The 23,494-nt window shown below is 53.3% G+C and overlaps 1 protein-coding gene across 4 annotated transcripts in view; it reads right to left on the reverse strand.

The window, feature by feature from the left end:
• The window catches only part of LOC136566045 (microtubule-actin cross-linking factor 1-like), a 141,660-nt gene that overhangs the window by 70,384 nt on the left and 47,782 nt on the right, over positions 1 to 23,494 (reverse strand). For 3 of the 4 annotated variants that reach the window (XM_066564992.1, XM_066564993.1, XM_066564994.1), the window contains exons 7-31: positions 23,364 to 23,491; positions 23,188 to 23,281; positions 21,819 to 21,973; positions 20,513 to 20,789; positions 19,911 to 20,039; positions 19,606 to 19,683; positions 19,343 to 19,504; positions 18,695 to 18,799; positions 18,072 to 18,167; positions 17,617 to 17,742; positions 15,545 to 15,697; positions 14,911 to 15,065; positions 14,440 to 14,566; positions 13,824 to 14,007; positions 13,076 to 13,245; positions 12,517 to 12,695; positions 12,187 to 12,325; positions 11,505 to 11,698; positions 11,204 to 11,366; positions 10,648 to 10,731; positions 10,451 to 10,558; positions 9,702 to 9,800; positions 9,389 to 9,541; positions 9,200 to 9,288; positions 8,684 to 8,819 (exon numbers count right to left, since the gene is read on the reverse strand). In XM_066564992.1, coding sequence (XP_066421089.1) covers positions 8,684 to 8,819; positions 9,200 to 9,288; positions 9,389 to 9,541; positions 9,702 to 9,800; positions 10,451 to 10,558; positions 10,648 to 10,731; positions 11,204 to 11,366; positions 11,505 to 11,698; positions 12,187 to 12,325; positions 12,517 to 12,695; positions 13,076 to 13,245; positions 13,824 to 14,007; positions 14,440 to 14,566; positions 14,911 to 15,065; positions 15,545 to 15,697; positions 17,617 to 17,742; positions 18,072 to 18,167; positions 18,695 to 18,799; positions 19,343 to 19,504; positions 19,606 to 19,683; positions 19,911 to 20,039; positions 20,513 to 20,789; positions 21,819 to 21,973; positions 23,188 to 23,281; positions 23,364 to 23,491 — 3,483 coding nt within the window. Of the gene's footprint in view, positions 1 to 100; positions 251 to 749; positions 6,006 to 8,683; positions 8,820 to 9,199; positions 9,289 to 9,388; positions 9,542 to 9,701; positions 9,801 to 10,450; positions 10,559 to 10,647; positions 10,732 to 11,203; positions 11,367 to 11,504; positions 11,699 to 12,186; positions 12,326 to 12,516; positions 12,696 to 13,075; positions 13,246 to 13,823; positions 14,008 to 14,439; positions 14,567 to 14,910; positions 15,066 to 15,544; positions 15,698 to 17,616; positions 17,743 to 18,071; positions 18,168 to 18,694; positions 18,800 to 19,342; positions 19,505 to 19,605; positions 19,684 to 19,910; positions 20,040 to 20,512; positions 20,790 to 21,818; positions 21,974 to 23,187; positions 23,282 to 23,363; positions 23,492 to 23,494 lie in introns of all 4 variants that reach the window. The other variant, XM_066564996.1, reaches the window with a different exon arrangement.

Below are 23,494 nucleotides of genomic sequence, written 5' to 3' on the forward strand. Positions count from 1 at the left end.
CTCCCAGAAGCAGGGAGGGGTGCAAGGGCTGTGCAGGAAGCTGGGGAGAGGGGGAAAAGCTCTGTCTAACACCAGCCAAGCCTGGCCCAGCCTCACTCACCTCTGCTTGCTGCCTCAGGTCGTGCAGGGCTGCCAAATTCTGCTCTGCTGGCTGCACACGTTTGATTCTCATCTCGATGTCTCGGAGCATGGAGAGATAAGATATCAGCCTCTGGTCGTGCTCCAGACACATCTTCTTGCTGAACTTGATCTGCAGAATCAGACAGGAAATCAAAGCTTCAAACTTGGGCAGAAAAGAAGACAAACTGTTATATAAAATCCTTTTTTTTTTTTTCCCCAAAGGAGAAATTTGTTAATAACATTCCCGCTCATGGACTCGCCACTTGCCAGCCTTATCTACAAGATTTACTACAGGAGAAATAAAACACATGGTTCTTTTTCCAACATAAGCTTATAAATGGCAAGAGATCTCTTGGTGTTGCAGCAAAAGTGCCAAAAAAAAAAAAAAAAAGAGTTCTACTTGTTAGTCATTTAGCAGTAATGCTCCAGCAAAAGGAGCCACAACTCAGCCCTGAGTGTTTCCAGTTGTACATCACCAGCTCCTTTGCCAAATCCACTGCAGCTGATACTGCAACATCCACTCCTCGTGCTTCAGCTGCCCTCTGTGCCGAGGACCTCAGACAGATTTAGCACCAAACGTCCACAAATAGCTCAGAAAAATTGCCTAAATAGCAAAAATATTCACTGACCTGGGCTGGCCTCGTGGACTCCCTCGAGGTTTCCAGCAGCTCCCCCTCCACGATCACAGGCAAGAGCAAACCCCGATCACCTGGACCTGGCTGCCTGCTCCTCTCTTGGAGGGGTTCTTCTTGGGATTTTGGGGGAGCAGAGGCACCTCCTTGGTCGGCTCTGAGCTCAGCTCTTTGCTCGTGCCGTTTCTCCTCTCCAAGCTCCAGGACTGAGGAGGTTTCCTGAATTTCCGTGGGCTCCTCTGTGATAATTAAGTCCTGGGGCAGCTCCTGTGCCATGGTGGCTGTGCTGGGCACATGCTGGGTGGTTTCCATCCTCATGTCTGCCTCAGCCATTCTTTCCTCCAGACTCAGGGCCACCAAGGAATCTTGACCATCCCCGGTCACACCTTTCACCACTTCTTGAGCTTCCCCATGCTCAGGGGGCACAGGGAGCACCTGAACCTCTCTGGGCGTTTCTTTATCTTTCCCAGGAATTGTTTTCTTCCCTTTTCCACCCTTGTGCTTGGCTGTGTCTTGTGCCAACCCAGCAGCAGTCTCAGTGCTGGATTCGTGTTTTGGCTCTGGCACCCGGGAGACAAAGTGCTCCTCCTCACCCTTTTTCCTTGGAATTTCTTGGGAAACCAGAGAAGGAAGGAGCTGCTTCTCTGCAGGTTTCTCTGGCTGAATGCTGTCTCCTGGAATGCTGCCCTGCTTCGCTTTCTTTTTCTTGCTTTTCTTTTTCTGGGTAGGTTTTAGCTCAGTTTCACTTGTTTTTTCCTGATCAATGGCACCTTCTGTGTGAGGGGTTTCTCTTCCTGTGTGTTTGGCAGCTTTTTTCCCTGCAAGCTCATCTCCCACAGGAACACCAAGCTCAGGGGGTTCTCCAGACCCTGCAGGACTCATCCCTCCCTTCCCTGGGCCCACACTGACAGATTCCCTTGGGGCTGCTGGTGCCTCCTGGACCACACTGGTCACTCTCTCTCCTTGCCCAGAAATCGCCACTGCACCTTCTCCACCTGCCACAACTCCCTCTGCACTTACAAACTCTCTCCTCCTCCTCCTCTCCTCACCATCCTCCTCCTCGTGAAGCACCTCTGCGCCCAACTGCTCCTTCTCCAAGCCCAGTCTCTCAACTTTCTCTGTCCTTCCATCCACTTCTTCCCTCAGTTCCTTGCCCTGGGCTGCTCTCACCTGGGAGATGCCTTTTGGGATCCCTTTTTCCACAGCCCCTGCCACCTCTGCCTCTTCAGGAAGGGACACTGTCCCCAGCACTGAGGGGTGCTCTGGAGTCGCCTCAGCCTTTGCCTGGGGGTGATGAAGATGATGATGTTCATCTTGGGGATGGACAGCACCCTCTGAAGCTTCCTGGGGTTTTAATTTCCTTTCTGTCTGTGCTTTGGGGGATTTCTCAGTGGCAGCAGCTGCACTCTGAGCTGTGTCATAGCTCACAGCTTTAGGATGAGCTTTGGGCTCAGCACCATCAGACCTGGCAGGGAGGATGACACCCTCCTCTTTTGGAGATAGTTTTTCTGTTTTTTCCTGCAAAAGTTGCAATTTTTCTACTTTGAAGACCTCAGAGCCAACTTTCTCCTCGGATATTCGCACATCCCGAAGACCAGCAGCTAATTTTTGGCTAATCAGTCCCTTTCCAACAGCTTCCTTCACAGTCAACCTTTTCCCACCGGGGGCATCAACGATTCCCCCAGCCCTGAGCTGGTTGGTGGCGATGACTTTGGCCATGGCCTCATCCAGCATCCCCTGCTCCACAGCCGCCCTCAGGGACAGCCTCTTGCTGACAGAGCCCTCCACCACCCCTCCACTGTCTGCCTGTGCCTGCAGCAGCCTCAGGGTGGGCAGGGGGTCCACCTTGCCCAGCCTCACCGCCTCAGCACACGGCAGCTTGGTCCCCGTCACCTCATCCCCGACGGCCTGGAAGGGATGGACCTCCAGGTACCTCTGGCCGGATTCAATGTCGATTTTACACTTCTTCAGGAAATCTGAGTAGGGGGTGATCTTGCAGGTCTCGGGGTCTACGATGCCTTCTCTCATTTCTGGAGATGACAGGGCTTTCTCCACCACCTGCTGGGGCACCAGGCCCTCCTGCACCGCCTGACTCAGCGCCAGTCGCCGGCCAGAAGCTGGATCGAGGATGCTTCCACTCTCAGCCTGGATTTCCTGCACTTTCCTCTGGAATTCTGGGCTAAGGAGCCCCAGTGACACTGCCTGGGGCAAGGGCAGCTTCTCCTTTGTAGCTGGATGCACAAAGTCCTGCAGGACCACACTTTCAGCTTTCCTGAGCTCCTTGCACAGGTCTGGACTGATCAAACCGTGTTTCATGGCATTGTCCACCGAAAGCCTCATCCCAGACACGTGATGGATGATCCCCCCATCAGCCACCTGCTTGGTCAAGAGCTGAAAAGCTTTTTCCTTCTCCAGGAGCCCTTTTTCAACAGACTCTGCCACAGTCAAAGGCTGTTTGCTTGCAGGATCCACAATCCCACTGGTCTCAGCCTGCAAATTAATGAGCTTCTGCCTGGTCACCTCATCAGTGCCTTTCCCCTTGGAAGCCTTCTCCAGCTTCACCAGCTCTGTCTGATTCGTTGGCTCTATGAGGCCCAGATTTGAAGCCAAAGTCACTGACACCTTTTTGCCACGTTTCAAGTCAACAATGCCCCCAGTAACCACCTGCCCTTCCAAGATCCTCATGGCTGTCTCCTTGTCCAGAAGGCCAACAGCAGCAGCATCCTTGATGGAGTAGACAAAGTTGTTGCCCGGGTCAAGGACACCACTTATGGCTTTGTCGGACGTGAGGACCTTCTGGAGCAGCTCCTCATCCATCAGACCTTCTTCAATCACGTCCTCAGTGGTCAAGGATTCACATGCCTGAGGGTCAAAGAAGCCGCTGAACATCCTCATCCTCTCCATGAGTTTCACAGCTGTGTGGCCAGACACCACTCCAGAGGCCACAGCCTCATCCAGCAGCAGGGTCCTGCCCGTCTGCTCATGGGTGATGCCACCACTTTGGAGCTGCATCAGGAGCTTTTCCAGAGTGTCCTCTGCTTCCTGCTCCTCAGGGGCCGCCGGGGCTGGTTCCTCAACGCCCTCATCACCCAACACTTCTTCCTGCTCTCCTTCTTCCACTTCCAGCACAGTTTCCATGTCCTTGCTTTGCCTCTCTGCTGGTGCTGCCTCCGCACATGCAGGGCGCACAGTCTCCTCTCCTCCCAGCACACCATTTTCAACTGTTCCCTCCTTCAGCAAATAAACCTCTCTCACATCTTCTGCCTCTCGTTCAGGCTCCCTCACACCCTGAGACCTCTCTGCCACCATTTTCAATCTGTCTCTACTTTCTGGAACACCCATTGTTATGCAGATTTCACTTTTCACAACCACTGCCCCACTTTCCAATGCCTTCTTCTGATATTCAGGACCTTCCACTCCATCTGCTGCAGGAGGCTTGGACTCTTCTTCTGCCTCAATCATCATTTCCTCTTTTTCTCTGATTAATCCACTATCAAGGTCACTGGGAGGTTCTGGCATCAATAATTTTACCTGATGTTTATCCTTGGTTGTAAAAGTCACCTGTTCTTTTCCAAATTCAGTATCAGTTTCACTCCTCATGGTCTCCTGTTCAGTGGAAATCTGCTCCTGCTCTTCCACATGCAGGAAATCCTCTGCATCCTCCAAGAGGAGACTTTGAGGTCCCGCCACCACCTCTCCATTCTCCAGAGCAGTTCTGGGTGGTAGGATCCTCTCACTTTCACCTTTTGAAGGAGCAAATTGAAGCTCAAGCTGCTGCAAAGCCAAACCATTGCAAGGTTTGCTCTCAAGAGCTGCCTCTGCCTCTGTCTCCTCAAAGCCTTCCAACACCTGTGCACAGGATCCATTTTCCTGGCTTTGGATGAGAGCTTTAGTGAGGTTGTTCAACTCTGCATCCACCAAGAGCACCTTCTGGCCATCGTGGATGTTGATGTAGCTGTGTGTCATCAAGTGGAACGCCAGCCTTTCCTCAGCACTCCTCAGCAGAGGCTCCTCCTGACCCGTGGGGCTCCTTCCAGGGGAGCTCTGGCCCTGCCTGCTCCTGCTTGGAGACCCAGAGAGCTGCACGCTGGCCAGGACATCAGGGATGGCTGTTGACTTCAGCTCCTTCGCCACCTCTCTCTCCAGGATGCCCTGCTCCACTGCCTTCTGCCAGGACACCACCTCTGTGGCGTCCGGGATAAAAACAGCCTGGAGGAGCTGCCTCTTGCTGAGAGCCTCCTCAATCAGCTCCGTGGAGAGCATCCCCTGCTCCAAGGCGTCTGCAACAGGGATGATCTCCCCCGTCTCTGGCCACAGCAGCCCCATGAAGGACCACAGGGATTCCAGGACCAGCAGCGCAGTCCTTGGAGCTACCAAACCCTTTCTTAGGGCTTCATCCATGGTCAGCCTCTCTCCCATGGTGGTGTCCACGATCCCACCGGTCCGGAGCTGCCGGAGCAGGAGCGTGCAGGCCAAATCCTGGTCAATCAAATGATGCCTGACAGCCTCATCCACAGTCAGCCTGTGGCCTGTCCTGGGGTCAACAATGCCACCAGCAAAGAGGTGGGCTTCCAGCAGCCTGATGGTCACCTGCCTGTCTATCAGCCCCTCCTGGACTGCACGGAAGATGCTGACCTCCCTGCCTGACCTCAAGCTCACCATCCCACCCGCCAGCTGCTTGACAGGGAGCAGCCTCAGCCCAGTCTCTTGGTGGATGATGCACCTGTCCAGGAGCTCAGGCAGACTGATCTTCTCAGCAGTGTTGGGGTCAATCAAATCCTTGCCACCCTCCAGGTGAGACAGGAGCCTGGAGTGAAGCTGGGGGGGAAGGAGCCTTTCTTGCTCTGCTGTCTCCATGCTGATTCTGCCCTGCTGGAATCTAAAGCCCCCAGTGAGGAGCTCAGCCTCAAGAATCTTCAGCCCAGCGCTCTCACTGATCCTCCCCTCCGCTATGGCAGCAGCGACGGGGAGGAGCTGCCTCCCTTCACATCTGATTTCTTCCACCTGCTGGAGAGCATCCTTCAGTTCCTGCAGCACCTGGAATGCCCTGAGATCAATGATGTTTCTTGCCAGAGCTTTCTCCAAGGAGAGTTTCTCACTGGTCTCTGGGACAACTAAGTCAGAGGAGATCACCTGGGCCTCCAGGAGGACCAGGCCTGTGTCCTGATCTATAAGACCTCTCTGCATGGCACCAAAGACAGGGAATATTTCTACCGTGCCAAGATCGATCACTCCTGCCACGGCTTCGCTGCCCTAGAAGAGAAAGAGAAGGAAAAGAATTAAATCAGAATCCAGCATTTCCAGCACTCACTGCATGAGTTTCAGGGAGGTCTCAGTTAAAAAAACAAAACAAAATAAAACAAAACAAAAAAAAACTTAAAATCCCCAAACAGGCTAGAAAGTCCTAAAGTGTTTGAAATCTAGTCCATCACCAGGGCAGCACCAAGATGCTTCCAATATCCACCAGCAGTAATGCAGCAAAGCAGCAAGCACCAAAACTCAGACTCATTCCTAATGCTCCACAGAAAAGAGGGCAGGAAACCAAGAAGCACAACAAAGCCCTTCAACAACTCCAGCTTCAAAAAGTAAAGACAACACAAATCCCACTCATGGGGAAGAAACCCCCCCAAAACCACCCACTGTGGGGTAAAGAGGAACCTTTCCCAGCACAGCCTCCATGCTGATTCCTGCCATGCTGAAAATCCTGCACTTCCCAAGCAAATCCCAAGTGCCAGGATGGGTGGGGAACAGCACAGAGCCCCGTGCCATGGAGCAGCTCCCAGCCATGCATCAGGGCAGGAGCAGGACAGCTCCCCAGGCATGGCCATGGTCCCACTCCAGCACCTCTAAGCTGCTCCTCAGACAGGGCCAGGGGAGAAATGGAACAAGTTGGAGGTTCCAGCATGAAAACAGTGACAAACTGGGACCACACCAACTACTGTGGTGTTTTTTGGAGGGGCTTTTCTTGCAGCTATCCCCACAGGGAGGGTGATAATTTAGGTGAGAAAGTGTCTCTGTTCACAGGCTCTTTGGACGTTTGGGTTTCTCCCAGTGCCACTGGCTGGGTATAAGGCTGGCCCAAGCACTCCAAGATTTTTGTGGGGACAGCAAGGAGGGAATCAGGACTATGGAATGAATTCCTTTTGCATCCCAACACCCTGCTGTGGGGACAGGAGGAACCTGCTGGGACAACCTCAGCTCTCCACCACCATCGCCAGACCCTGACGTGCATACTCAGAGACATGGAAAGACAGAGAAAAGAGGGAAAGGGGGGAAAACAAAAGAGCAAGATCAAAAAAGGAGATGGATGGGAGGGAGGGGAGTAAAAGGCTTTTACTTACCGACTTGCAGGGTGTGCCTTGAGCAGTTAAAGACAGAGCCTTATGGAGCAGTTCAGCCGTATCACACACAGTGTAAAGCTTGGGGTTAGCGTCCAGCATGCGACTGTTTTGCTTTGCAAAAAGAACCCCACACACAGGTCCGTCCTCTTTCCCTTTTGTGTGTTTTGTTTGTTTGTTTAAATCCCAGGGGGGTTAGTTAAACTTGTAAGCAAGGATGTCAGTTAATCTTAAAAACAGTTGACATGAAACACAAACCATACAGGGACACATCATGCTCAATTTAGCGCGCTCTGCTTTGCATTTTTCTGGTCTTTTGTAACTTCTTTCTGACAGTTGGATGTTTCCAGCAAGCAAATGTTAAAGAGTTCTTCATGCTCCCTCTACAGTGAAGCAACAGCTCCGCAGCAGAGCTGCAGGGATGGTTTTGCAGATGGGGATTTAAGGTGAAGCCCCACTGCCATCTCTTGTTTTGCTGCCTGGGCTTCATCAAATCTGTGAGTGAAAACTGTTCCAGCCCCAAAGCAGCCTCGTGCTGTACCAAAACAGCTTGACAAGCCCTGGAGAAGGCTTTTGCTCTAAAATAATTTTCCTGACCAAAAGGGAGGAAAAGGGAAAGGAAAAAAAAAAAGCATCCATTCCACAGGGAGGCTGCACCAAATCTGTGATGGCTTAACAAAATGATTTGTTCACCTTTCTGCTGCCAGCACAAGGGCTAAAGGGCTTGCAATAAAATAAATCATTTCCTGCTCTGAAACACCTGGAACGTGCTGTAAAGTCCAGTTTGGAGCAAAACACTACATTTTTAGGTTAAAGCTGGACAGGAAGATCTCAAAAAAAAAAAAAAGCAGCTCTGCCACCTTCTCCCCATGAGTGGCTTGAACAGGGCTTCACTCACAGACCTGAGAGCCAAAACCTGCATCTCACAGCCAGATGTGAGCGGGCTGTTGCTTCAGGGTACAGGGAGCCAGCAAGCAAACACACAAAAATATCCATTGACACATGAATATACACTTAGAGAACAGGCACACGTAAATCTGTGAATGACAGCTGGAACAGAGGCAATAAGGATGTGCTTCCAGCCCTCCCTGCAAGGATGGGGCTGGTGGATGCGAACAGGGAACAGGTCCTGAAGGTCTCCCAGCTCAGCTGAGGGGCTGGATAGTGTAATTGCCTTCCACATGGAAGAGCTGCTGAGAAAAACCCTTGGCCAGACCCTGAGTGAGTCCCACCTTCCTGCAGCCCCTGCCCGCAGTGGGACCGAGCCCTCTGAGCTCACAGCCCTCAGAGGACACAGATTTCCTCAAGGGGACATTTCCAGGGCAGAACTCCTTCTGCCACCCTGCTCACCAAGCACTAACAAGCCTCGTGCAGAGGGCAGGGCCCTGATGGCAACCAAAGGACAACTCTCACAACAGCTCCTGCTTGGCCTCCAGGCACCACCAGATGCTGTGGGTGACCATGAACAGGAGAGAAGGCTCGTGCAAGAGGCTGTGAGTGGCCAGTGGCCAGAGAAACCCAACAAAATGAAACCTTTTCCACATCCTGAGGAGGGAAGGTGAGGAGTGAACAGGGCTGAGCAGGGAGCAGTACCTTGTGCTCTGTCTCCTGAGCCAGCTGGCTCTGGAGCTGCTGGAGCTGCTCCGTGGAGTAGCTGCAGAGAGCCTGGTAGGTTTCCTTCAGAGCACCAATCTGAGCAGAAATCTGGTCCTTTTCTGGTTGGGAAAGCCTGCCAGGGGAAGGGGAAATATCTCAGGGTACTGCCCAAACCACAGAATTACCACATCCTTCCAAGCACAGGAAAAGGCCAAATCCACCATGAGTCCCTTCCTCTCCCTGCCCTGCTCACTAAAACCTGCCAGGTTAACCAACCTGAATTGTAACAATCAAATCCTCCAATATATGTGTCTGCATCTCAACTAAAGAGGATTAATACTGTCCCACAGCATAAATGAGTGCACATTTCACAGATCTCATTGCAGACAATAAAGAAGAAAACTGTGGTGTGCAGCTCATTGTTTTTAACTGGAGTCAGGCGCTGGATCCCATGGACCCACAGCTCTAAGGAATCTCATCTCCAGCCCCTGTTCTCTCCCTGGTCACACTCACTTGTGGCTGTGTTTTGCCAGGAAGATTTGGGAAGTTTTGATGGCCTCAGAGACCTGCTCCTTCTTTCCAATCAGCTCCTCATTCAGGGCCTGGAAAAAAAATGTAAAAAAGAAAGAAAGCAGCTTAATGCAGCTGTGAAAAAAAAGAGCAGAAGTTAAACCTCAGGGTCTGGTGTCAGCCCTGCTTTACCTGCTGCTCTGAGATGGATTTCTCAATGTCTCCCAGCTCTCTGCTCCCAGCAGCAGCTGTCCTGCCCTGCACACTCTGCTTCAAGCCCAGGGCCCAGCCCAGGAGCTCCTTCACCTTGTCCACGTGCTCCTGCTTCTCCTCCTCCACCACTTTCTGCAAAAAGAGGAGGAAGGAGCAAGACAACCACGTCAAAAGGGACCTCCAAAGGGGGAGCAAAGGGAGATGCTGCTCCCTCAGCACGGAGCAGCACCCTGGGGGATGTGGGGGATGTGGGGGATGTGGGGACAGGCCCAGGTGTGCCCCATGCCCTCACCTCCTCCTCCTCCAGGCGCCGCAGAGCGTCGCTGATGTACTTCACGTGCTGGGTGGTCAGAGTCACCAGGGCCGTGTAACGAGTCCTCAAATCCATGAACTGCCAAGGGACAGAGGGGAGAACAGAGGGAAAAGGGAGTGCATCAGCCCTGCTGGCAGATCCAGAGTGTCACCCTTCACAGTACATGACATGGATGAGGCACCTCTGGCTCAGGAGCCCCCCAGGGCACCTGGCAGAGCCGGGATGGCACCAATGGAATGCAGCCAGTCTGCTGGGGAGGGTGGTGGTGGCCACACAAGGCATGCTGCACGACACTGGAGCGAGGGGACACTCCTGCCACGGACACTGGGGCGGGTGCTCGACTCTTACAGAGGGCTGCTGGGATCTCTGATATATCCACACAGAGCAGACAGGAGCTCGGGGCCCTAAAAGGTTCTCATCCCAAAGATGCACACACAGCAACACTGCATGGTGCTCTGGTTATTTACCTCGAGCAAGGCTGAAGGGCTGAGCCGACCCTGCTGGATTTGACCCAGGGGTTCCCAGGAGTCAAGGTATGGCATACCTGGTGCTTAGGGCACTAAGCCATCCTCTCTGGCTATTGGAAAAAACAGCGAGGGTGGAAACTTTATTTATACAAGAGAGTTCAGCAGGAAGGAGCTCATTTCACAGAGGCTGCTGGGTGGTTTTGCTGGGCGTGGAAGAACACCCCAAAATTTTCCCCCTGCTGAGCTGAGGTGGGTTCCTACCTCCTGGGTGATGGCATCTGAGGAGGAGAGCATCCGCCGGCGCTTCATGGGCGACTTCTGCTGCGACTCCACGAAGGCCCTGTAGGTCATCAGCTGCAGCTCATAGTCCTGAAAAGGTGGGGAGATGTGGAGCCTGTGAGATCTGCAAACTCTGCCAGGGCTGCTCCTGCCCAGCCCACCCCAGCCAGGAGCTGTACCTTGACAGCAGCCGAGTACTGCTGGGAGAATTTCTGACACTGGTCCAGCTTGGCTTGGTTTTTCTCAATTTCTGCAGCCAAAGCCTTCAAGGAAATTCAAAGTAAAAATGGTTGTCAGAATAGATTGGCTGAGTTGCTGCCCAGAGAAGCTGTGGATGCCCCAACCCTGGAAGCGTTCAGGGTCAGGTTGGACTGAGCTTGGAGCAATCTGGGATAGTGGAAGGCGTCCTTGCCCGTGGGAGGAGGATGGAAACAAGACAATCTTGGAGATCCCTTCCAACCCAACCTTTCTAGGATCCTCTGACAGCAGCCATGGGGACGTGAGCAGAATTCTGGTTCACATCCCTGCACTTTTGGGTAAAATCTTTACACTCTCCAATTTTTCACACAAGACCTCATCTGCACCTTGAGCCAAGCAGGGCTCCTCCACTTCCCAGACACCCAGCTCAGGCCTGCAGCCCCTTCCCTGCTGCTGCTTTTCATATTCCCAAGCTCAGAGATGAAAAGAAGTGACACGGTCACGGCAGCAAGGAGACATCACGAGGTCCTGCCTCACCGTTTGCTGGCTGAGCTGCTCCGACAGCACCCGGCTGTCCTCAGCCTGGCCAGGCTTCATCAGCTCCTGCTGGGCTGTGATCTCCTCAATCCACTGGATCAGGGCGCTGTGGCACTGCCGGTAATCGCTCAGCACCTCCTGGATGCTCTCCAGCTCCGTGTGGCTGAGAGGAAAACCACCACAGGTAAGAGGAGAGGGGGTGAAATCCCAGCAGGAAAAATTTCACCTCCACCAAGCCTGACCCAAGGTGTCAGCTGAAGGGTGAGAGTCAATGTGGCAGCGGAGGGAGGAGGTGCCTCACCGGGTCTCGATCTGGGTGCACACTCGCTGCCAGCGGTCCCACAGCTGGCTCCCCTTCTCCTGGAAGCGCTCCAGGTCAATGCTGCGCTCCTGCCTCAGCCTGAACAGCTGCTCCCCCACCTCCTTTGCCTTCACCATCTCCTCTTCCAGCGTGGAGAACACTGAGCCCTTGTCCTTCACCTCCCCGAGCCATTGCTGCAAAAGGAGACAGCACTGGGTCAGTGTCACTGAAAGCAGAAGGGACCAAGCCAGAGATGTCCTCCCAGCCAGAGGTGACACACTGGGAAGGGATTAATGGGTTTATTTTGCCCCTCTCCTTAACCTGCAAAGAACTGGGAGGTGTAGAATGAAGGGGAACATGCTCCCAGGTCAGATTGGTGCAGGTCATACCCTACAGCAGCAGACAAAGCACAAGCCACAGCACCTCCTCTACACTCACTAAGCAATCAGGGCTCTCAGATCAGCAGCACAAAACCCTCTAATAAAAATGTATCAAGGCAAGAAAAACGTCCCACAGTCCAAATTCAGCAGAAAAAAATTTGCTCCTAGTCCTAAACACATTCATACTCTTAACAGTAACAACACTCTCCACCCCCATCCTATTTCCACTTGTATCCAACAACCTCAAGAACACCCCCAACACAATTACAAACACAGCCAAAACCTCCTTCTTAATCACCAACCTGCAGGGCTGTCCTGTGGGTCTGAATGGCTGCCAGGTCAGCAGGAACAGCCTCCTCCTGGCTCAGCTTCACCTCGTAGCCTTTGACCAGGGATTCTGCTCCTTGGGTGCTGCGGATAATGATGTCAACCGTCTTCAACCTGGCAAATCAAACAGAACACAGTGGCATCATCCCAGGCGTGGCACGGATCTGGAGGCTGCACCACGTGCTGCAGGGGGATGGATTCAGCTACATCCACCACAAGGTGTGTTGGAGGGGCAGAATAAGGCCTTTAGTGAACTGGGAACACTCAAAAGGGCGTTTGGGAACAGAGGCACGTCCCCAACTCACTTTTCCAGGTAGATGGAAGACAGCCCATGTGTCTGCTCCATCTTGTTCACCACCAAGTCCAGCTCTGAGCGCAGGTGGGGCGTGCTGGGCCCTGCAGGAGCTTTGTCCAGGAAGCTGTAGCACCTCTCAGACACAACCCGGAGCTCTGACTGCAGCTGCTGCAGATCCTCCTGTGTGCGCTGCAGGGGGACAGACAGCGTGAAAGGAGAGCCCAAAGAGGCAGGGAAAAGGCAAGGAAAAGGGGAAATAGGCAGGGAAAACAGGGAAACGGGCAGGGGAAAAAAGCAGGGAAAAAAAGCAGGGAAAAAAAGCAGGATTGCCCTTGGCTAAGGAGCTGTCAGGAAATGAAGCAGGCTGCCCACCTGCTGAGCTTCCCTGCTGCCTTCTGCACAGCCAGATTCCCTCAAAACCCCAAGATCCCCTCAAACCCCAAGATCCCCTCAAACCCCAGGATCCCCTCAAACCCCAGGATCCCCTCACACACAGAGGAGCCACAGCTATTTTTGGGCGCGTGTTCCTCTCAGCCCTGCCCTGCCCAGCTGCCAGCAGCAGGCCTGACCTCCTGCTCTGCCATGCGCAGGGTGTTCTCCTGGATGGTGTCCCCGTCTGCCCGGGCGCCGCTCGGGGCCTGGATGCGGCTCACGAGCCGCTGCTCACACTCCTCCAGCCGCAGGCGGATGTTCTTCAGCTCAGACAGGTACGTCCTGGCAACGGTCTCATCCTTGTCCTCTGCAAGGCAGAGACACACAGAACAGCAGCTCAAGCAGTGCTGGTCAGTAGCTGTCCCAAACGGGACCTGCTGGAAAGCCCAGAGCTGAGTGCAGCCTCTGAGCATCTCTGCTCAGGTAGAAAACACCTTAATTGGACACCTCCATTTCTGAGCTCAGGTGGAAAACACCTGAATTAAATCATTAAATCATCTCCTTCTGGAAGTGAGTCCAGCCACAGGACCGGAGTCTTGGCTCCTGGTGGGACTCACGGTGTCACAAGTGCCACCACCACGTGTATTATCCCAAAGACTAACTGCAGGAAGAGCTCCTTGCTTGGAATGCATCCCCTCTGCCAACACTCCAAGGGGAAGAGGACTCAGCAGCCCAGCTGAAGCTGCAAAGCCAAGGCCTCTCTTCAGGAGCAGTGCTGGACAAAGGCCGAACACTTGGATGGATAGATGGAGGAATAATGGGAGCAGCTGCTCACACCATCAACCAGCTAGCTCAGGAAAAGGAGAACACGAAGCCATCCCATAAATCCTTTGTGTATGAGCTCCCACAGCTCCTGGTTAAAGCATCAGGCCCTTTGAAGCTCACCGTTCTCCATGGACTCCAGCAGCTGCCGGATGTGTTCCTTGGAAGACTCCACTTCCTCCTCCAGGCGCAGCCGGTCCGACACGGAGAAGAGCTCTGAGTCCCGGCTGTCCTGCAGGAAATCCTCGTAGTGGCCCTGCAGGCTCTTCAGGGCTTGCTGACACTCCCCTTGAGCCAAGGATCTCAGCTGTGAGTGGAAAAAGAGGCACGTCCAAACATCAGGAACAACATCCTGCATGCCAACTGAACCGCCTTCATCTGTCCCAGGAGTATTTTCAGAGGGGGAAGAGGTAAATCCTCCATGCCTCCCCCCAGCCATGCTCACTCCCTAATGAAATGTTCAATCCACAATCTCTCAGCAGCAGCAAACTCCTAATGCTCTTTTTATTGGGAAAAGCTGCAATCCTTTTGCACAGCACCCTCAAACTCAGGTTTTCAAGGTGTAAACTGTTCCCCTTTTCCCTATAGCTGTAAACCGTGACCCTTTTCAAGGTGTGCGCTGTTCCAGGTGTAAAGACCCTTGATTTCCCCACTCCCTGGTTTTCCCCTCTCTTTGGCCACACAGAGAAGCCTGGAGAGCAGCACAACCCCAGAACCAGGCAGGGAAGTTCCTCTGTACCTTTTCCATGCTGAAGCTCTGCACCAGGGCTATGTCCTTCCTCAGGTAGTTCCAGGAGATGAGGCTCTTTGTGTTCATGTGCAGCTGGTGCCAGAGAGCCATCACTTTCTGGTACAGCTGCTCCACCCTGCAAGGGGAAAGGAGCAGCTCCATCAGCCCTGGATCTTCCCAGCAAACCCAGCCCTGACCCTGCTAATCCTCCAGCCATCACTGGCAGAGAGCAGCCCGTCAGCCCAGTGACCCCAGTCTGGCACCACACAGGGAGTGATGCTCCTGCTGTTCAGTGCCAGAGATCCCTGGGGGGATCCCTCCTCCCAAATTGTCTTTTTTTTTCATTTTGCAAGCTACAGCAGCAGTCTCTGCAATGGAGTTTGCAGCTGTAGAACCAGGAGGGATTCCCTTCCTCACCACAAACCACCTTCACACCTCCATCCCCACCATCCCATCTCTTTGTGACTGTCACCAAGTTACCTGTTGGCCATCTCGATGGCCTCTTTGTTGGGTGGGGGGATCAGGAAGCAGACAGAAGGCACCATGGCCTCATTCCCTGTGGGGCTGATCACCTTCCACTTGGTCCTCTGGGAATTGTCCTCCAGGACACACTCGTCGTTCCTGCAGATGGTGATCTGCGACAGCACCAGCACCAGGAGCCCATCAGAAACCAGCAGCAGGGCTGTGCACGCCTGTCCCTGCTGCCAGCCCCTCTCCTGGGGGTGAGCCAGCTCCCAGAAATCCACAGATGGATGTGTTTTAATGGAGCAGCAGCCTGGAACGGCGCCAGGCAGTGCGGCAGGCTCGTGCCGGGAGAGGAAGGGACAGGGAAGTCACAGGGAGGAGCTGGCTGCCACCCACGGGCTTGTTTGGCTCAGCCTGATGAAGCCCATCCTCCTTGGAAGGGGAAAGGACTCCAGCTCCTGCCCAGAATAAATCTGAGACGTGGAAATCTGCTCCAGGAAAAACATCCCTGCTGTTTCCCTCCCCCTGTCTTCCCACTCCTGCTTTCCACTGACAGATCCTACAGCTCTCATCCTAAACCACCCCGGGTGTCACTCCCTTGTCCCTGCCTTCCCTTCCCAAGTGCCACCAGCACCCTGGCAGCCCTCACCTCGATCTGCCTGTAGTCACAGACAGCCTTGATGGGGATGGTGCTCTTCACAGCGTGCTCTGGGTTCCTGGGCCGGAGCTGGACGATGCTTTTGGACCGTCCCACCAGGCTGGCAACAGAGCTCTTGGACTGGATCAGCTGCTCCTTCTCATCCTGGCAGGGACAAGGAGGATGGGCTGCTCAAGGGTGGTGAGGGGAGGCCTGTGCCAGGCAGCTCAGCTCGCCCCCCACCCCAGTGCTGGCCTGCAAGGGCTGAGCAAACGCCTCAGGAGATCCTGCTGCCCTGGCAGGGTGGGAAGAGGGCTCAGGAGATGGGATGGGACATCACTGCTACTCCCACTGCCCTGCAAAGCCACATGCACACCTCTGCCTCTCTGGCTGGTAGGACAAGAAAATGTTTTCTTTCAAAAGGGAAAAAAAAAAAAACCCAAAAGAACACAACATCCACCAAAACAAAGTCCCAGGAGCTGTGAGGGGCTGAGAGCAGGACAATGTCCAGCCCAAAGCTGGGGATGTTTGGCTGCCTGCAAGAGAGCCCAGGGAAGCATGCTCCCTCTCTAAAGCAAAGGATGAAAGGGTGTTTAAACCAACGGCTGGAATGGGAGATGATGAATTATGGGGATCAAACATCTCAGGAGAAGGGGCTCGGGGTGGAGCGATCGCACAGGCCTCTGGCTTTGGGGAGAAATCTGCCAGCTGCAGGAAATTTTATTCCTACAAATCCCTGCTGGGTGAGGTGATGGCGCCAGCCCAGGGGGGAATGGTGGCAAAGCTCCCCTGGAACAGCCTCTGGAGACATGTGCAGATCACAACACTGGCAGCTCGTGTGAGTAGTGACAGCTCAGCCCCTGCTGGCTGCGGCAAAGGTTTCAAAAACAAAGGATCCCAGAAAAGGTTCTCCCTCATGCTTGGTACTCTGGGGTTGGTTAGTGTGCTAAAACAGTGGAGGAGAATTTCATGGTTAAAAAAAATAAAATTAAATAAAATTAAAATAAAAGAATAAATGATTAAATAAACTACCTGTGCCTGTCTCCCAGGGAGCATGATTGGAAGAAATACAACTTTCACTTATTAGGTAAGAAAGAGTAATATAGCTGAGCTCAGGGCAGCTGCCCCAGTCCTGGGTTTGTGGCCACTCTCTGGCTGCCCAGAACAGCCTCTCCCACCCCAGATGTGCCAGGGCTCCCAAACACAGACCCTGGGAGCCAGCCTGGCTGCTCCAGGTCCTGGCAGCACCAGAGACAGACCAGGACTACCCTGAGAGAGGATGGGGGAGCCCCCAGGCCTCCAGGAGAGAAGCCAGTGCTGATGCACCCATCACCCCCAGTAAGGGCACCCCAGTGCCTCTGGGGACAGCCTGCTGTGCCCTTCTGGGTGACCACCTGCCTCCACACTCTCAGTGTCACCTCCTGACCCTGCCACCACAGCTCAGCACTTCAGCCACAGCCCAGATCCTCCCCTGACCCTGCTGTCCAACACCAGCTGATGCTTTGCTCCTTGGGGGTTGTTTTTAGGTTGGTTTTTTTTCAGGCCAAATCGGGCAAGAAGGTGACAGTGCCACGGCCTGGGCTCTGCTCTGCTCAGCTAAGCCAGGCCACGTGTTCAGAGATCACAGCCAGGCTGCCCTGGCTCTCCCCCCATCCAGCAGCATGGATTAACACAGGATTTGGGCTGGATAAAGAGCAGGCATTTCTCCACCAGCTCCAAAAAGCAGAACCAGGAGCATCCTAGAGGCCCTGCCTTGGTCAGCAGGACTCCAGCAGGATGGGCACGGCTGGGGCAGGAGCAGCTCAGGTTGTGATCTTGCACAGCCTGCTCCTCACCCTGAGGACACACAGAGGTCAGATGGTGCCTCCAAATGACAGTGGCCAACCCCAGCTACACCACACAGCTGTGGCCAGCACAGCCTGCAGCAGCTCATTCAGCAGCTCCAAGGGCAAGCAAATCACTGCCTGAGGTGGAACACAAACCGCATCCCACCAAACTGTGGGGATAAAGAGCTCAGCTCTCCCTGGGGAGCAAAGAGGTGTCCCAGGCAACCAGAGCAGGGTGCTGGGTGTCAGAGAACCCACCATGGAGTCCTGCAGGAGGTCCTCCAGCCGCGTCAGGCTCGTGTTGTGGTCGCAGGAATATTTCCTTTTGATGGAGTCCTGCAGGTTCCGCAGGTACGCCTCCGACTCCCGGGCGTCGCTGAAGAACTGCCAAAGCAAAAAGGGTCACGGGGACCTGGGCAAGCCCCCTGAGCAGCCTGGAGACAGCCAAGGAGCACCCCAAAGGCTCAGCCAGCAGCTCCTGACACTGCTCTCTGGCTTTAGGGCTGCAAGGGTAGGACCATCCCACGTGGATGAGCAGAACTACAGGGAATTGTTGATCCCTTTTTCCCCTAGAAATGCCCAGGGAGCAGCTAAACAGATATTCCAGAGGGAAAAAAAATCCCTTCTTCCTCTCCATCAAGGACAACAGCAGTGTGAGGAGCTCATGGAGTGGGATTCAGCAGATGGGACTGAGGGAATCTGGCCCCAAATACCTGGAAATAGGCAGCGTTCTCCTTGACGTGCTGCTCCACGCACAGGCAGAGCTGCTTGATCCACTGCCACTGGGTGTGCACAGCAGCACTGTAGGCCTGTGGAAAACACAGGAAAAGGCACTGGAATAGGGAATTGACAGCCAGGAGGGAAACAGCAAGGATACAGGAGCCTGAGGGAGGGACAGAAATGACCAAAATCTGGCTGCAGCCAGGAGGGGTTGGACACAGGAGATGGCAGACCCTGTCTCAGTGTCCCCATGTCACCCACGATGCCAGAGGCAGGAACAGTTTTGCTTTTACCCCATGGAAAAGGTTCCCACAGCCCTTTGCTTCACCACCACAGTGTCCCTGGAAGCCTGGATGACCCCAGGGCAGCCAAGGCCATTCTCTGCACCACCTCTCTGTGGGAAAGGCTCATGCTCTGTGTGTTTGTGCCCTAATTTGAGGTGGCGATTATTTGGGAATGGCCACTTCCCAAAATCCCAAAATTAAGAAGCTCCACCACTGCACTGATGTCCTGCCACCACAAAACACCTCATCAGGCACTGTGGGGTGAGGCAGTGACTCTCCCAGTTCCAGCTGAGGTGATTTGACCCTTGGGAACCGCCCAGGTTCCTGCTCACCTCCACGGTTTGCTTGGCCGGGTGGTTCTCCAGGGAGAGCAGCTCAGCCGTGTCCTGGAGGGAACGGAAGATGTCCTGCTTCTCTTCCAGCTCTGCTGTCAGCTCCTGCAGGAGGGAAAGCCCAAATCTCAGCCCTGGGACCTCACTCAGACCACGTGTCCAACCAACACAGCGTGGAAGCTCTAAAGGAGGTACCGGTGGATGCCAGGGAATCCAGCACGGCACCACAGCCCCGTTCCCTACAGGAATCTGCCTCCTGTGCTCCAAACAGGCACTGGAAGCCTGCCCAGGGACCTCTTCAGCTTCACACAGTGATTGTGGAAAGATGGGAATTTGTTTATACTGCTGTAAAGAGGAATCAATTTTCCTCTTTGGCTCAGACTTACCCCCCTCGCCCCCGCTAGTTCAAGATGTCTTGAGCTCTAAAATAATGCTAAAAATACATCTCTGGATGCCTCTTTGATTGCAATTCAATTGAACAACACATTCATTTCACTTTCTGCTCTGGGGAGAGCTTCCATCAGCTCTGTTCAGGCACAACAAGCTCAGGGAGCTGGGAAGGAGCATCCAGCCTCAGGATTTCGGGTCTGTTGGGAGCTGAGGGCTCCACAGAGGACCAAAAGCAGCACCTGCCCTCCCAGCACTCACTGAGAAGTAATTCTTCTTGGCTGCAATGTTGGGGTTGTTGTCACTCCAGTCGTAGGCCAGTTCCTCCTCCTCCTTCTCATTCAGCCAGATCAGCTCAGCAGTGGCCCTGGACACGAATCCATGCAGGCTCTGCAGGTGCCTCAGCCTGAAGCTGGAGGTTTCCTGGACACCAAGAATGGTTTATTATTCCTCCTCCCTGCTCTGTTCTGATGGTTTTTTTCCCCTCTCCCTAGCCTAGGAGCAGGGAGGGCCCCCAGACTCACCATCAGTTTGCAGTACTGAGTCTCCAGCTTGCCCAGTGTCTCTGTGTAGCTGGCACGGAAATTCGGAGACATTTTGCCCTGAAGGATGAGAAATGCTCCTGTTACCCTTCACAGGACAGGATCACCCAGAAACCCATCCCCAAATCTTTCTCCACAGCTCTGCATGAGGAAGGGGAGGGTGGAGAGGATGGCTCAGGGCAGCACTGCATCAATTTAGAAGCTCCAGCCTTAAAAATCCTCTGTCCTGGGAAAGTGACCCACAAGAGCTGATCCCAATTTCCCACGCCTGGTGTCCCCCACCATACCTCATACATCCTGGCCTCCTTCACGCTGGAGCCCAGGTCCTCCACGCTGGCGTGGATGTGCCTCTGGGTCTCCAGCTGGGATTCCACACTTGGCAGGTCAGTGCCCCACTCTGCCCGCTCCAGCCTCATCTGAAACCAAGAGGCTCAGGTCAGCACTGCTCATTCTGCTCTCAAAGGGACACCAGGAATCCTCCCAGGTCACTCCAGAGGGAACAAACACCTCCCAGTCTTGGTAGAAGATCCTAAGCCAGTGCTCCAACTCTGAATATTTCTGGGACAGCCTACACAAGGTTCCCACCCACGTGGGAAAGTGACTGCATCAGCACAGATCTGCTTCCAGCTTTGAAAGGCTCCTGTGATCCCCACTGGCCAGCAGGACCACAAGAGAGAAAACCCAGCTCCAGCTTTGAGAGGCTCCTGTGATCCCCACTGGCCAGCAGGACCACAAGAGAGAAAACCCAGCTCCAGACAGAAGCCTCAGATCTCCAAAAACGACAAACCACCAAAGCAACTATTCACAGATAAAGGCAGGAAAAGGCCTGGGGGCAGCTTCCCACATCAGCCTGAGCACAGGCAGGAGGTTTGGCCCAGCATCTCCTCACCTGCATCTCCTCCACCCAGGCCAGCAGCTCGTAGACGAAGCGAAGGCTGCCTTCATCTTCAGAGGAGGAGATGGCCACCAGCTCTGTCCTGGTCATGGGCTTCCTGAACCAGGAGGCCGAGGAGGTGTGGAGCCCCTTGGTCAGGGACTCGCCCTTCAGGTGTGTCGTGCTCAGTGTGGACGTGGGCACCAGCTCCAGGGTGGAGAAATGGCCCTTCCTGTACAGGTTGGTGCACTCCAGCCTCAGCGTCACCAGCTCGTCCTGCAGCCTCATGATCCTGGGGAAGCAAGCAAGGAGTGGGTAAGGATGGGAATGTGTCACAGAGCAACAGAACTCTCCTTGGTCTCCTTGAAAAGGAAATAAGCCCAGAAGTTTCTCTCCTCCATTAGATAAAGACACCTCATAGCACCTGGGGGACTTCACCTCAAACTTAAGGGTGGCCAGTTGGGCAGGAGCCAAAAAGTCCCACCTGAGCAATTTACTAGAAAAAGAATATAACAAATAAACTAATTGCTTTTGTGAGGTGTTTTAGTAGGAGCAAGGATCTCTTGCACCTGGCTGGGTTTTTCTCTGTAAAGAGTTTTGTTATTTTGCCTTTTAATAAAACTTTTCTGTTTCCAACACTACCACAGAATCCATCCTGCTGATTTTGTGCCTTCTAAGGCAGCTGAGCTATCTTGGGTGTGAAATAAATCTCCAAGAGCTTATGAGACCTGGCTTGAGGAGACCATATATCAGGTAAGGAGATGGACACGTGTGTCACCATAATATTTTCTGAAAAATCCCTTTGCCAGGACTTTCCTCCCGAGAAGCTGAGAAGCCTCAGGAAAAAAAAGTAAACAATAATTACCTGATTGCTTGGAATGTGGTTTGGGGGTTGCTTACCAACAAGTGCATTTTGGATTGGTTCCATGTGAATTGTTTTAATTTAATAAACAATCCCTGTCCAGCTGTGTCAGGACTCTGATCAGTCACAAGTTTTTATTCTCATTCTTGTCTAAACTTCTGATGTCTCCTTTCTCTTTCTTTAGTATAGTTTTAATATATCAATATAATATAATATAATATAATATAAGTATAATATAATATAATATATCATAAAATAACAAATCAGCCTTCTCATTTGTTATTTTATGATATGATTTGGAGTCAATTCTCATCTCTCACTTCATCCTGGGGACCCTCAAAACACCACAGCAATCGGTGACCACACACGTGCCCCACACAGAGGGGCTGTGCAGCCCCCGAGGGGCTGTGCCCCACACAGAGGGGCTGTGCAGGCCCTGAGGAAGCTTCTCAAGGTCACCTGAACACCAGCTCCTCCAGCTGGTAGTAGTTCTCGTCGCGGAGGATCTGCACGTCCACCTGGAGCTGGCGGATGAGCCCCTCGCTCTCCTGCAGGAACGCCACCACGTCCGCCTCGTGCTGCACCGGCTGGCCTGCCTCCAGGTGAGCAGCATCCTGCGGGGACAGGGGACGCTCAGGATGAGTCCCCTCAGCCCTGAGTGGGGCTGAGAGGCACAGGGTGCTGGGTCACAGCATCCCCTGCCACCGCCCCCCGTCACGTCCTTCTCCGCACCCTTCCCTTTTCCCCCAACGTGGAGCTGCTCCATGGCTGGAGGTCAGGGACAGAGAGAGCTCCTCTCCAAGTGTTTTCCTGCTTCTTAAGTTGGTGTTTTTTACAACACCTCCAGGTGGAGCTCCCCTGCCACACCTGCAGCCCCAACAAGAGATAGTGGTGGTGGTGTGTTACAGACACATTTTCATGAAAAATCTTTTTGTTAGGATTTTTTTCTCCTGAGAAGCTGAGAGGTCTTAGAAACAAAATGTAAACAATGATTTTCTGCTGCTGTGGAATGCAACAGGGGCACTTTGATTGGTTTCGTGTGGTTGTTTTTAATTAATGGCCAATCACAGTCCAGCTGTCTCAGACTCTCTAATCAATCACAAAATTTTATTATCATTCCATTCCTTTCTTTTCAAGCCTTCTGATGAAATCCTTTCTTCTATTCTTTAGTGTAGTTTTAATAAATCATTTTCTTTTAATATAATATGTATAATAAAATAATAAATCAGCCTTCTGAAACATGGAGTCAAGATTCTCATCCTGAGAGCCCTGTAAACACCACCACAGTGGTCCCTTCTCACTGCCCACCCTGGGTGCTGCTGGGTGGCAGTGACCATTCCAGAAGCCCCAGGTGTCCGAGAGTTTTGGGGCTCCTGGTATCTCTTTTCTCCTATAACAAAGAAAATCTCTTCAGAAACCTGTTCCCTACCCAGGGTCTGCCACTGAGTCCTTTCCACCAGGCAAATAAAACAGATTTTGGGGGTTTTAAGCCTCATTATACAACAAAAAATATTCAACAAGCTGTTCCAGAAGTGCTGTTCTCCTCCACACCAGCACCACTGCAGATGTCCAGCCCCACTTACTGCATTCCCAGAGACAAAACCATTCCCCATCCCTGTCCTCAAGGTCATCTGTGGATCACCAAATCTCTGCCACCACCTCTACAGCACCTCTGGGACAGGCTCAAGGGCAGAAAAGAAAGGAAAACGTTCCAGGGGGAACCCACCACCCCAGGCAGAAGAGAGGAGAGGAGATGGACACAAAACAAGAGCAGGAAAACAAACAAATCAATAAAATCAGGAGGGGCAAACCCCCACTCCCCACTCACCGCCTGTAGCGTGTTCTTCGCCAGGGTGAGCTTTTCTTCACAGCTCAGAGCACCATTCTGGATTTTGTTAGCGATTTGTAGCAGCAATTCCAGCCTGGAATGACAGAGGGAGGTGAGAGAGGGGTTTTGGAAGAGGAAGGAGCAGGGGACGTCCCTGCCAGGGGCACAGCACCCACCTCTCCACCGCCGGCCGCAGGAGCTTCTCGCGCTCCAGCATCTCAATGATGAGCTTGCCCCACTCCTCCTCCACATCGTTGGGGTGGTAGCCCTGGGGCAGCTTGATGCGTCCAAATTCAATCCAAACCTG

This window comes from Molothrus aeneus, chromosome 23, assembly GCF_037042795.1.
Source record: "Molothrus aeneus isolate 106 chromosome 23, BPBGC_Maene_1.0, whole genome shotgun sequence".
In the NCBI taxonomy this organism is placed as follows: domain Eukaryota; kingdom Metazoa; phylum Chordata; class Aves; order Passeriformes; family Icteridae; genus Molothrus; species Molothrus aeneus.